Raw genomic sequence first — 13,909 nt, 5'->3', positions numbered from 1 at the left:
GAACCATCAGAGTTGGGATGGCTGCTGAGGAGCTGCAGTTCCTGAAAGCTACAGTTCCCAGAAGCTCTGGTAATTCTTACATGGTTTCCAGGAGCAAAGGAGGCAATGTAACCATGGCCTTACTTCTGGCCATACTACCACATTCACAGCACAGTCAGAAAGGCGTCTCTCTCTCCCCTTTTTGTTTATTACCTTTGATTCCTTTTCTATTGTATTATCTCACATTCCTTTATCATTTCTAGTAAATGAACTTCTCTCTAACTCACTTGAGCTGTAATCTCTCCTTTTTACTTCTCTGCCTTCTTCCTGCAGGGGAAGAGGTGGGGGGAGGAGAGCCCCCTTGCTGTGGGACAAAAGATCTTCAACTCGTGACAGACTAGTGTGCAAAATTAATATTTATATATAACAGGTGTTACACAGTTACAAACTATTGAATTACCTGACTGAGTTGTAAACAGCCAGTGGGGTTTGGTCCTTTTCCTTGGCCACCCTCATCATATCCAGAACAGCCATTCCAAGGCATTCTTCCTGTGTTTCATGAGTAACAGGCATCTGTATCCAACCATCCAAAAAATCTTTTCGCCACTGAAGAAAAATGCAAGAAAGAAACTTAAAATATTTTTTCATGAACTGCAGTGATGCAGTTTTATTTTGTTGGTTTTGCTCTTTATTTTACAGATTAACCTTTTCATCCCCAGAGAACTACATATGATCATAATGGACACCAGATTCAATCATGACTAGAAACTGTTCTCAAAATGTTCTTGATTAAAATTCTTGACTAGGCTCTGTGACATACAGACCACAGAATATCCTGAATTGGAAGGGACTCAGGAAGATATCATCAAGACCAACTCCTGGCTCCACACAGGACTATCCAAAAATCAGACAATATTTCTGAGAGCACTGTCCAAATGCTTCTTGAACTCCAGCAGGCTTGATGCTATGACCACTGCTTTGGAGAGCCTGTTCTAGTGACCAATCATCCTTTGATGAAGAACCTTTTCCTAATCCCTAATCTGACCCTCCCCTGACAAAGCACTGTACCATTCCCTCAAGTACTGTTGCTGTCAGTAGAGTAGAGATCAGCACTGACCCTCTGCTCCCCTCTTAGGAGCTGTAGGCCACCGTAAGGCCTCTCCTCAGCCTCCTCTTCTCTAGGCTAAGCAAACTAAGGGACCTCTGATGCTCCTCATACATCTTCCCCTCTAGACTCTTTACCATCTCTGTAGCTCTCTTTTGGACACTAATAGTTTCATACCCTTATATTGTGTCACCCAAAACCGTGCACAGTGCTCAAGGTGAGGCCACACCACTACAGAGTAGGGACAATCCCACCCTTTGACTGGCTGGCAATGCTGTACCTGATACACAAGAGGGCATGGTTAGCCCTATTGGCTGCCAATGCATAATGCTGTCTCCTGTTCAACTTGCCATGAACCAGAACACAGAGATCCCTTTCTGTGGTGCTGCTCCCCAGACTCTTGTCCCACCAGCCTATACATGTATCTAGGACTGGAGAGTCTGGCATTTCCTCTTATACTTCATATGGCTGGTGATTGTCCTGCTCTCTCTCTCATGATCTCCTTACAAGGCCTTTCTACCCCTGTAGAGAGTCTACAGCTCCTCCTAATTTAGTCTTGTCTGCAAACTTCATTATCTTCATAAGCCCTGCCTATCTCTCTCTGTTGATGAGTCTATAACCATCCCTCATCACACAGCTGTCACAGGACTCTTCCCAACAGGTTTCACTTATGCCAGTAATGCTGTAGCTCTGGGATTGAGCCAAGACTTCCAGCTTTTCCTGCTTGTCCAACACACTGTGTGCACTGGTGTAAAAATACTTGCAATGTGCTTTATCATACCTAGCACCTTGTGGAGCAGACTGAAGGATCTCACTAGCACATAGACCCTCAAATTTTGGTATGTCATTTCATAACTCAGTACTGGTGAGACTAGCTTTATTCTTTTCCCTTTCAAAACTAGTTTAAAGCTTTATCAATCAGTTCTGCTAGCTCAAGCACAGAAGTCCTCTTCCCACCCCCTGAGAAAGGTGCATCTCATTGGGCACCAGTGGGTCTCATCTTGAGAAGACTATCTCATGATCAAGAAAGAAACAAAATTCTGCAGATGACACCAGCCTTGGAGCCACCTATTCAACAGCTGGGTCTGCCTGTTCCTTTCAACATTGCTCCAGGCTTCTGGAAGGACAGAAGAAAATATCACCCCAAGGCCCTGTGGTCCCTTCTGATTTCCCGTGGACTTTTCTGCTACCTCATCACCATGGCCATGGAAACCCAATAATAGACATTAAGCAGAGAACCACATCAGGGAAGTGAGTTTTCTAGTAATGTCTCTTACCCAGAATGGCAGTAGATTTCCCCATGGTTTGAGTCTGTTTGGTATATGAGACGCTCTGTTCCTCTCAGAAAGGAGTCACCTATGACAACAACCCTTCTTGTATTGACAGAGGTGCTCGTGATATGGGAGAAAGGCTGTCTACCCTAGGTGACCCCTGCAACCTGAATGAACCTTCATCCACATCACCTATCTGTTCATCAAATTCCAAAGCTTCATTCCTGTTGTAAAAGGGCACCTGAATGGGTGAGATAGGCAGGGAGGAGATTCACCTGCCACTCTGAGCAGAAACCTGCCTCTATTCTCCTCTCTCTTTTAGTTACCTTCCTTTCTCCTGTAGTCAAGAAGATAGGGAACCCCTCATTTCTCTTGTTGTTGTTAGCGAATGCATATATCCTTGGGGATGGTAGGGTGCAGCTCCGCTAGTCAGTCTCCTTCAGCTTCCTGATGTTCCTCAGCCCACTCATCTCCTCCCAAAGCTCTGCCCTCAGGCTGAGCAGTACTTCTATCTGGGCATACTTCCCGCAGGTGTGCTCACTGCTGCCACAAAACACTGATGGAAAGCTTGGGCACACACTGCAACCTGAGACCTGGATTGCTCCATGCTCCTTCAGAAACTCTGTCTGTGTAGCTGAGTCAGTTTCTGTGGCTAGAAAGGCTACAGGTGTCAGAGAAGACACAACTATATGTTGAATGGATACCATAACCAGAGCTACTGGAAATGGCAGATGGACAGCAACTTGTCATACAAACTGCAATGCTAACATATGTGGAGGATGTTGTTCCACACTGCAACAGTTCAAAAATGAAAGTCACAGTGAAAGATTTTCTCATGGTGGCACTAGATGGGAACTGCACACTCTCCCTGCTCTCCCCGTTCTCCCTACAACCGCCATTTAACTTCACCTCTGCAGAAATATGATGTAGCACAAGCTTTAATTTTTCTGTTTAAAAGCTTCAAGGTGTCAAAAGAACTTGCATAACTACGATTAAAAGTGAAAGGGAGAAATATCAACAACCTTTATCAGACTACATTTTAAAGAAATTATCAAGCAAATCATACCTGTGCAAATAGGTAAGACATGACAAGATCATCAAGAACAGGGCTTTCTGAACCTCGAATAATGCCATAGCGATATGCTCTGCTTGTGCCATTGCAATACCAGTGGGGAAAATAAAACCTGTTAAAAATATTTAAGTAAATAACAGTGAAAATATACTCTTGCCTACTAACACCAGAAATTATATATTCCGTAGATCTAAAGTAAGTGCTGGCTGTTCTGAAAAGCCAATATTAAGACGTCCATAGTCAACTGAAGGATTTGGATCTAGTTCTAGGTGCGTAGTACAACACTTATAGGGTGAGAAACTGCACAGACAAAAACAATGAGCTCTGCAAATCTACCCTCACTAATCAGAATACAGAGGACCTTGCGTTACTCTTTCAGTTTCCTCTAAGAGGATTCCTAAAGAAATAATCAAGCTATCAGGTTACATTATGCAATTCAAAGAAAAAGCAGTCTTTTCCCTAAGGAAAAAAGGTGACTGTAGATTTAGAAGCCCACCTTCAAAAATGGATCTATTGCAGACATTCACCTGACTAAAATAATTATTCTGCATTTTGGAACTCCTACTGACTCCAAACGGGCCAATAAGAAGGAGATGAGATGTTCTTAAGAACAATGTTATTTTAATTCTTGATATATTTGAATTGTTTCTTTCTCCAATCTGAAATGGTATACATATAATATGCATACAACTTAAGCCTGCTTGATTTTTATTCTCTTCTATCTTTCACCCAGACTTCAACAATATCTATAACAGAGAAATTACAGTTCATCTAAATACAATATTGACTGTATTTTTCGCACACAGTTCTGTACTATCATGAAAAGTGCATAACGTTTGCTTTAGATTACCTTATCCGGTACAGTAGCTTTAGTCTGGTTGCTTCATCTACATGGAAAATGTGATTTGGAGGATACCAAACTCTCTCTGTTTCACTCATGAGTGCAAACATATTATGATACACTGGCATGATACCTAAATAAAGAACAGAGAAGAAAGTACTTATAAGAAATTATTTTCACAGAGAATCAATCTTAGTATGATAAACACATTATTAAAAGTAGTATATAGGCATATGTTCTGCAACTATTCATTGCACTGCTCTACCACTGTCAATAGCTTTGCAGAGATCACCTTAAAACCTGCAGACTTTTTCCTGGTTTGTTTTCTCATTCTCTAATAAGATTATACTTACTTGTTACTCTATACTTAACATTCAAATTATAAGATTTTATTTGAATGGCACTTAATACAATGGATTATTAGCCTTTTAGTTTAATTAAGTAGTAACAATCAACAACAGTACATTACTTTTTCCTTATATTTTCCAAAAATCAAATCTAGGTATTGATTTCATTATTCCAGGCTGATGAAAAATCAGAAGGCATCATTACCAGAACAACCTGACATCTACACTTCAGTAGCTCAGTTAAGAACGAAACCAAATGTACACACAAATGGAATATCCCCCCCCCCCCCACAAAAAAAAAAAAATTCAGAACTCTTTCAATGAGAACTGAGAATAAATTCTAATTAATCACAAGCTATGTAAATCTGTGAAATCTGTCCAAGGGATGCTAATGTTATGATTTGGAAAACATGTCAGATATCCAAGACTTTGCAGCATTAAAGAAAGAAATTCAACTACTGACAAATTTTCAAGACATAAAGGGATACAGGTGTACAGATCAGAGAGTAGGATAAAAGTTGTAGTGTGAAAGTCAAGGTAAGGAAATGAACCTGAGGGTGTTGATAGACAGTCTGCTGAACCTGAGACAGCAGTGCGCCCAGGTAGCCAAGAAGGCCAATGGCACCCTTGCTTGTATAAGAAATAGTTCAGTCAGCTGGACCAGGAAGGTGACTGTCTCCTTATATTCTGCTCTAGTGATGCTGCACCTCAAATACTGTGTTCGGTTTTGGGGCCCTCACTACAAGAAAGACATTGAGGCCCCGGAGCATGTCCAGAGAAGGTCAGGGAAGCTGGTGAGGGATCTGGAGCACAAGTCTTATGAGGAGTGGTTGAAGGAACTGGGATTGCTCAGTCTGCAGAAGAGGCTGAGGGGAGACCACTATAGCTCTCTACAACTACCTGAAGAAAGGTAGTGGTGAAGTGGGAGTCAGTGTCTTCTCCCACATAATTTGCAATAGGACTAGAAGGAACTGTCTCAAGTTGCACTGAAGGAAGTTCAGTTTGGATATTAGGAAATATTTCTTCTCTGAAAGAGTGGTCAAGTGCTGGAAAGGACTGCCCAGGAAGCTGGTTGAGTCACCATTCCTGGAAGTGTTAAAAAAAAAAAAACATTCAGATGTGGTACTAAGAGACATGGTTTAGTGGGAAAATATTGCTAGTAGGAGGACAGTTGGATTAGATGGTTTTAAAAGACTTTTCCAACCTTGGTGATGCTATGATTCTATTCTATGAAATAAACACAAATATTTTAAATACCTAACAGATATGCAATTGCAAATAATGTTAAGAGACACAAAAATTCTGGGAAGAGGCAAAACACTAAAAACCAACTCCATCCTGAAGACTTGGAAGGAAATCACAGAAATACACACAGAAAAATAGAAGAAAGTTTTTGTTTTTTTTTAATATACTTCACAGAATCACAGAACAACTTGGGTTTGGAGGGATGCCAAGAAAGCCCCAACACTCTGACCATGGGCAGGGTTGCAAACTGCTAGATCAAGTACTAGATCAGATTGCCCAGGGCCCCATCCAAACTGGCCTTAAACACTTTCAAGAACAGTGTATCCACAACCTCTCTGGCCAACGTGTTCCGGCACCTCACCACTCTCAGTAAAAACTTCCCCCTGACATCTAATCTAAATCTTCTCTCCTTTAGTTTAAAACCATTCCCTCTTCCCCTATCACTATCTACCCATGTAAAAAATTGATTTCACTCACATTTATAAACCCACTTTAAATATTGGATGGTCACAATGAGGTCTCCTTGCAGCCTTCTCTTCTCCAGTTTGAAGAAGCCCAGTTTCTTCAGCCTGTCTTAACAGGAGCAGTGCTACAGCCCTTGGAACATCTTTGTTGCCCTCCTCTGGACCCTCTCCAAAAGCTCCACATCTTTTCTGTGTTGGAAGGCCCAGACTTAGGGATGCAGTATTCCAGCTAGGGTCTCACGAGGGCAGAGTAGAGGGGGACAACCACTTCCCTTGCCCTGTTGGCCACCCCTCTTCTGACAGAACCCAGGATATCACTGGCCTTCTAGACTGCAAGTGTGCACTGCTGGTTCACGTTAAGTTTTTCCATCAACCATGACCCCTGAAGTCCTTCTCAGCAATGCTACTCCGAAGGAGTTCTTCTTCCGGTTTGTATATGTGTCTGGGATTACCTTGACTCAAGTGCAAAACCTTCCTCTTTACTTTACTGAATCTCATTAGGTATACCAGGGCCCACCTTTCAAGTTTATCAAGGTCCTCTGGATGGCCTTCCTTCCTCCTGTTCTAAGAGTCACACCACTCAGCTTGGTGTCATCAATGAACTTGCTGAGGGTGCACTCAATCCCGTCATCTGTCTCACTGATAAAGAGTATTGGTCCCAAGATGGACCCCTGGGGGACACCACTTATTACCAGCCTCCACTTGCACATACAGCTACTGATTACAACCGCCTGGATACAAACTTCCAACCAATCCCTTATCCACTGAAAAGTCCACCCTTCAAATCTATATATTTCCAATTTAAAGATAAGGATGCGGTGAGGGACCACGTCAACGGCCTTGCACAAGTCCAGGTAGGTGACATCAGTTGCCCTCTCTTTGTCCACTGATGCTGTTGCTCTATCACAGGAGGCCACCAGATTAGTCAGGCACAACTTTTTCCTTGGTGAAGCCATGCTGTCTGTTTCAGATCATCTGCTCATCCATCACGTGCCTTAAAACATCTTCCAGGAAGATCTGTTCCATGATCATCCCAGGCACAGAGGCGAGGCCCACCAGCTTGCAGCTCCCTGAGTCCCCCTTCCTCCCTCTCTTGAAAGTGTGAGTGATGTTTCCCTTTTTCCGATCCCCAGGGATTTTGTCTGACAGCCATGACTTATCTAATATGATGGAGAGCAGCTCAGCAACTACACCAGCCAGCTCCCTCATGACCCTGCGATGCACACTGTCCAGCCCCATGAACTTGTACACATTCAATCTCATGAGCTGACCTCAGACTTGCTCTGCCCTTACAGTAGGGGAGACTGCTCCTCCAGTTCCCACCTAGAGGTTCATAATAATGTCTAGGTGCAGGTAATTATTGAAGGAGGTAGGCCCCATATTTCTTTCATCACATCTAAAGCATATTTAATAAGTTAGAAACAAACTAATCAACTCTAGGTTGAAGACTGCATAAGCACATAGAACAAAAAGTAATTCACTCCTAAAGAACAAGTTTAAACTTCTCATAAATTTAGTATGTTGCTGCAGGGAACCAGCAAGAAGGCTAAGAACAAGAGCTCTTGTGCAGTTGTCAGATTAAGCTGTTGAAATCTACAGGCTAATCATCTGAGATCACTTACCAAAGCATGCCAGACCTACAGATACTAACACATGATTTTCAATGGAAGAAAATAGAAGGAACTATGTACAGTAACCAAAGAGAAATCAAAACAAAAGAAAATCCCACATGAATAACCCTGAACAGATTAATAAATGAGGGACTAGGTGTAAATCAGGCTGTGGCAAATTTATGGTGCAGTAAGAAATATTTGATCTGAGATTTAAAAAATACCCAACTGAGTTAAGAATAAGTCTATCCTCCTATGCAACTGAATATGGTTGTGAAATTGGATCAACTTATATTACAGATTACCAGTATTCAAAGCAACAACAACTGACATTAGTTCTGAGTCTGCGTGGTAGCTGTATACCAAATTAACACAGAATATTTTACAGTATAATGCAAGTAAATTACCAACCTATTTGAGATTCTAGCCAGATGCTAGACACCACTCAAGACAGTGTTGAATATTTATGTAGTCTCACTAAGATATTACCCCATTAAAATCTGAAATAAGCTCACTGAAAAATTCCAAGTAATTTTTAAATTCAAATGCTAAGGTATTGTGTTTCACCAAGTACATTACAGAAAAAATAAATAAAAAATAAAGAGAAAAACATACACATTCACACACAACATTTCAATACCTCAACCGAGATCACACCATTGCAATTCTCAACAGAAACTAATTGATTTCTTAAGCAAGGAATAGGACTTTGAAATTCTTCTTACAAAGAGAAATGTTGTCATTAATAAAACAAAAAGAAATCCATCTTTACTTTCCTCCTATGCTTAAGGAGTAATTTATGCACTCATCCATTCTTCATACTTTATCATTTCTAATTCCATATGGTAACTGGTATCTTTCACTGCCAGTGCTTGGGGACATATAGATCATGTGTTCATCAAGAAAGGGTGTGCCATGGTTTTGTGATTTTTTGTTATCAGCATTCCACATCATAACATCATGTAGTGCACTGGGAGTTAAAGAGTTAATGCTCCAGTTCCAGGCACCTGTCTGGAAAAGAAGAGCAGCTACATCTTCCAGAAGACTTTGCATTCAGAGAGGAGATTTAACCCCTGGCAAGGCCACAAGACCTTCCCTTTTTTCCTTCGGCTCTCTTCCCCGCTGCTCGACCTGACTGCATGTCTCACGTCAGCATTATGGTGAGGCCTTTCTACCTTTCAGACTCTCTCATTATATTTGATTTATTAGCTTCAATTCTAATTATATTGTATTATGATGTGTTATCTTGCATTCCGATACTATATTTAGTAAATTAGTTTGTTTCTCCTCAGATTGTTGCTGCTGTTTTTAATTATTTTGGAGTCCCCTGTTTCCCTTTTCTGGAGGCACAGATCTGCGGATCCCTCTGCCCTGCTGGTCACAGAACTGGGCTGAACCAGCCCGTAAACAGCTGACTGGGTGTTAAACCTCTTAATTCCTAAGGAGGAAAGAAAACATGGGGGAGGGGGAAATTATATATCTACGCATCAGCACCAAAACATCGCCAGACTTGGAAAAAGTTCAATCATTATGCATTTAGAGAAAACCCATTTATCAGGGTCTTGAAAATTGTCCATAAAGGTCTGATGAAAGCAGAGTTCAAACACTTCCCTTTTCTTAAAAATTTTGGCAGCACTACTAATTGCAGGGATTTTTTCAAACTAACTGCGTCAGGATTTCAGTGCTTTCTCCAGAAACTATGAAAACCAAAAAGGAGGGGGGAGAATTGGAGGAAAGAAAGGGTGTCTGTGCGTCTAAGTCTTCCGATGAAACATAGACAAGCAATCAATGATGAAAAATTTCAGAGAAATTTATTTGCAATACAAGTAAAATCAGAAAAGCTGTTCCAAGAGGTATTAAAAACCTCCCCTGGTTTTCTACACTGCACTAATCACATTAGCAAATAAAACAATGAATAGTTAGAAGAGGCAACAGTGACAGACATATTAAAGCAGAATTACTCTCCACTTTTCATTCTTAGCAAGAGCTATTAAACAGATTGTCAGGACTACAGCAAACACAATACCAGAGCTCTTTCTTGGCAAGTATTTTGTTTAGTAGGCAAGTCTAAATAAAAAAAGCCACATCATTGTATACCATTTGTCAAGCAACATCTTGAAAGTCTTTAGCACAGCAAAGTTTTAATCCTCAAACTTCCACCTCAAGCCTTAAAACAACAACAACAACATTTGCATAGAGCTCATTCCTTCCCTCACTGTGCTTTTAAAGCCCCACATCTACACTGGTATACTGGTCATGCTACTTTTTTTTTTTAATACACAATATAAAACTATTTAAAAGTATAATTTAATTTTAGATTAATTTGAAGGAAAAGAGAAAGGGATTTAAGATGATGATTTGCAAAAACAAGTCTCAGATACTGAATTTAGAAAATGAATCTAACACAAAGCTATGACCTCTAGAATAATTTTTTGTATCTCGTTTTGATAGTCAGTTACTTGTTCTAATATTATTTCCACTCTTCAGCTAAGATCTAAGGCTTCCCTTGGTTTTGGTGTGACCATTTTAGAGTTGCCTTACATGGCAGATAACATTGATAAAGCTACTGCCATATACAACAGATTTGAAACCAAGCCAGCATAGATTGGAAAACCTTGTTTGACCTGTCTAAAAGGTATACAACAAGACTGCTTGCCACAAACAGCAGTCATACTTTGATGTAAACAGCTCTGCTATCAAGGGATATAGCAATTGCTCAAATTACAGAGAAAGTTCATCAGTATTTTCCAAGTCTACTGCATCTCAGACATTCCTAGTACCTAAGCCACTCTCTTCTTCATGAAGTATACTGATTCATAGAAAATTCCTGAAAATTCTTGCCAGCTTAAGCGTTTTTTGGAGTACATATGCTATGCAGACCTACATGTTCTACCTTACAAGCATAAAATCTCACCGAAAAAAAGTGAAAATGATTAGAAGTGATAGTTGGTGATTTAAGAACTGATGGCTATTATGAAAAAGAAGCCCTACATACAAAAAATATTTCAGTCTTTTCTGCCAATTCAGAAGGTAATGAAGTTACTAAGTCCTCTGAGTATCTGGCAGCAAGATACTGCCACGGTAGCTGTCAGGAAGAAATCACTCTTCAAAAGACTTTCTCTACCTTAGCTCTACATGGATGAAGCTTCAACATAATAAAATATTTTCATTTATAGAAGCAAGTAACAACACCACTGCAAATATTAATTACAAACTGATACAGAATGATGTAACAATAGCTAAAAAGATAAAATCCACTCAGTTAGGAATTCTATTCATACAAAATTATTTCTTAAAATAGTCAATTGTTGAAGAATACATCTGGAAGCTAGAAACCAGTCATACCCACAAAACAGGAGCTAGTACATCAGGATACTAGAAACCTTGAGAAAGACTGGTGGAGTCTGAGAAAACAAGAAACATGAAGCCTTTAGATAATGTCATGGGAAATACAACTAATTGGATTCCTGGGTTAGCAGGAATTATATCATGCATGTTTGTGATGTTGACGAGAAGAATACTGTATATGGCCTGGTCTGCACATATTCATGGGCAGTTGGAAATGGCGCAGAAGACAATAAAAAAATGGAAGTAGTTAAGACATTCAAACTACTGAATTCAATTCAGACTACTCATTAAAAAGATGATCTAAAGGTAATAAAATGATGGTAATGTAAGTATCTCTCTAGCAGCGGTGATGGGGAAAGGATGAAAAAACACAACTTCAAACAAACATCTGAAAACTAAAGCAAGGTGAATTCAAACTAGAGAAGAGGGAATGAAAATAAAAAGTAGACAAGAAATAACAGTAGAAACAGCTAATCAAACTATCAAGATAGTTACTATTCCAGTAAATTCAAACTAGGTTGCCTGCTTTTCTAGAAGCTGAGTTTTAAATAACTCATTTGTTAGAGTTAGAAGAATTTACGACATTCTGTTATCTCTCTATTATAAAGATAACCTAATCAAATAGTATGAAAAAGAAGCAAGGTACCTGGCAGATGACATAATATCTTCCTTCAAAGACTATGCTATTCTAACATAAACATAGATCAAATATATATATATATATATAATATACAGTTTGATATACACAAGACCTCATTACTTTAATATTCTGGCAAGTTGTTAGGAGAAGATCAAACAAAGAACATTTCATTCCTCCACTTTCTAATGAAATCATTCTCTAGTTCATTCCCTCAGCACTGGTCCTTCACTATGGAAGTAGTTAAATATTTTATGGGAATAAATATAATCTAATGTAAAAAATTCAACACCACTTCAGCATTCAAAAGTGAAGAACCTCCTCCCCTATGACAACTTGCCTTATGTACTTATAAATACAGTACCTGAGAGTCTTACAGCCATGTGAGAGTTAAAACTGAAGTCCAAAAAAAATCCACCAAAAACACTGGCAACAATGCTAAGTAATTTACTAAAGAATTCATAACAACCGATAAGTCACTAAGGAGACATTTTCCAAAGTGGGTAGACATTTGTGATGCATTGGAAAACAAATATTTGGAATTATGATCCCTCCTTTTAAAGTCATTTGCACCTGAAACGTGGCATTTGGAGAACTAAACGACAAAGTCTTGTACCATGGACAATCCCAAAAAGAGACACTGTGTACAAATGCACACATGGGATAATAAAGTCCCTTTAGTATGTGGACTTTGAGATTAAATTTTTTCTTTCCAAATTGCCCAAATTCAGAGATTGAAGCTATTATTGCAATGAAAGAATAATCCTTGTACAAAACACATTTAAATTGTTTTACAATAGGTCTCAGCACTTACCCATGGTCTGGGTAAATATAACAATTCAAAGGCATTTTTAACTAGACATAGGATTAGTTATTTATTCTAAAGTTGATTACATACCTGCTGACTATACTTTGCAAATGATTCAGAAAGGAAAAAGCCACAGACACAGTGGTCATGTTATACCTAGTATATCAGTTTCCATCTAAGAAGTGATTCAAGCATTTATAGTAAATAAATAAATATAAAAATACGCATTATACATTATACATTTATATTACATACTTATATTTACATAAATATATAAACATATATATTACAAATGTAAATGAATATAGTGGACATAGTCACCTGATTATAATTTCAGCTTCACAACCTTTCTGATAGCAACAGAAGCCTTGTGCTAATCACTACTGATAATGATCACTTGAAAAATATCAAAGAGATTAGCATTTACATTAAAACACCAGTATTATGCTGAGCTTTCGTTTATTAGAAGCTCTCTTGCATCAAGGGCAATTGCACTGTCAAGAAAGACACTGCATGTATACTTACCACATGCTTTACAGGCAACAATGCAAATCTCTTCTGCAACATATTCTCCCGCTGGAAATTGAAGATAATCTCCTCCCGTCTTCCCAGGTGAATAATAAAGGTACACTTGAAGCAATGGCTCTGTCTGCTTGGGTGCACTAGTATTCCCAAGGATGTCACCATTCTGGTGGACAGTGGCAGTTGCTGAGCCTTCTATATTTGCCATTGTAAGACAGGCCATTGTTTTTGTTTTGTTTCTGTTCAGAACATTTGCCTAAAAGAAACAAAGAATGAATGCTCTTTGAATAACTGCATGCAGTCTTGCATGTAATACTCTTACTAACAATGGGTCCCTTCTGACACAAGGAACATTACCACTTATTACTGAGAATAAGAGAACAGCTTAGAAGGTCTAGTTTCACTTGAGTTTCACTTCAATTTTGTAGAATCACAGAATGGCTTTGGTTGGAAGGGTCTTCAAACATCATTTAGTTTCAACCCCTTGCCATGGGCAGGGTTGCCAACCACTTGATCAGACTGCCCAGGAACCCACCAAGCCTGGCCTTCAATGCCCCCAGGGATGGAGCATCCACAACTTCTCTGGGCAGCCTGTTTCAGTGCCTCAACACCCTCTAAGTAAAAAATTTCTTCCCAACATCTAACCAAAATCTCCCCTCT

The 13,909-nt window shown here is 39.4% G+C and overlaps 1 protein-coding gene across 6 annotated transcripts in view; it reads right to left on the bottom strand.

Annotated features, from left to right (window-relative positions):
• Nucleotides 1-13,909, bottom strand: part of JAK2 (Janus kinase 2) — an 85,541-nt gene that overhangs the window by 34,333 nt on the left and 37,299 nt on the right. For all 6 annotated transcript variants that reach the window (XM_046905180.1, XM_015280057.4, NM_001030538.3 and 3 more), the window contains 4 exons: nt 13,253-13,505; nt 4,278-4,401; nt 3,422-3,539; nt 440-585 (listed from right to left, as the gene is read on the bottom strand). In XM_046905180.1, the coding sequence (XP_046761136.1) occupies nt 440-585; nt 3,422-3,539; nt 4,278-4,401; nt 13,253-13,505 (641 nt within the window). The remainder of the gene's footprint in view (nt 1-439; nt 586-3,421; nt 3,540-4,277; nt 4,402-13,252; nt 13,506-13,909) is intronic.

The sequence above is a fragment of the Gallus gallus genome, chromosome Z, assembly GCF_016699485.2.
Source record: "Gallus gallus isolate bGalGal1 chromosome Z, bGalGal1.mat.broiler.GRCg7b, whole genome shotgun sequence".
Taxonomy (NCBI): domain Eukaryota; kingdom Metazoa; phylum Chordata; class Aves; order Galliformes; family Phasianidae; genus Gallus; species Gallus gallus.
This window is presented reverse-complemented; position numbering and strand designations above follow the sequence as displayed.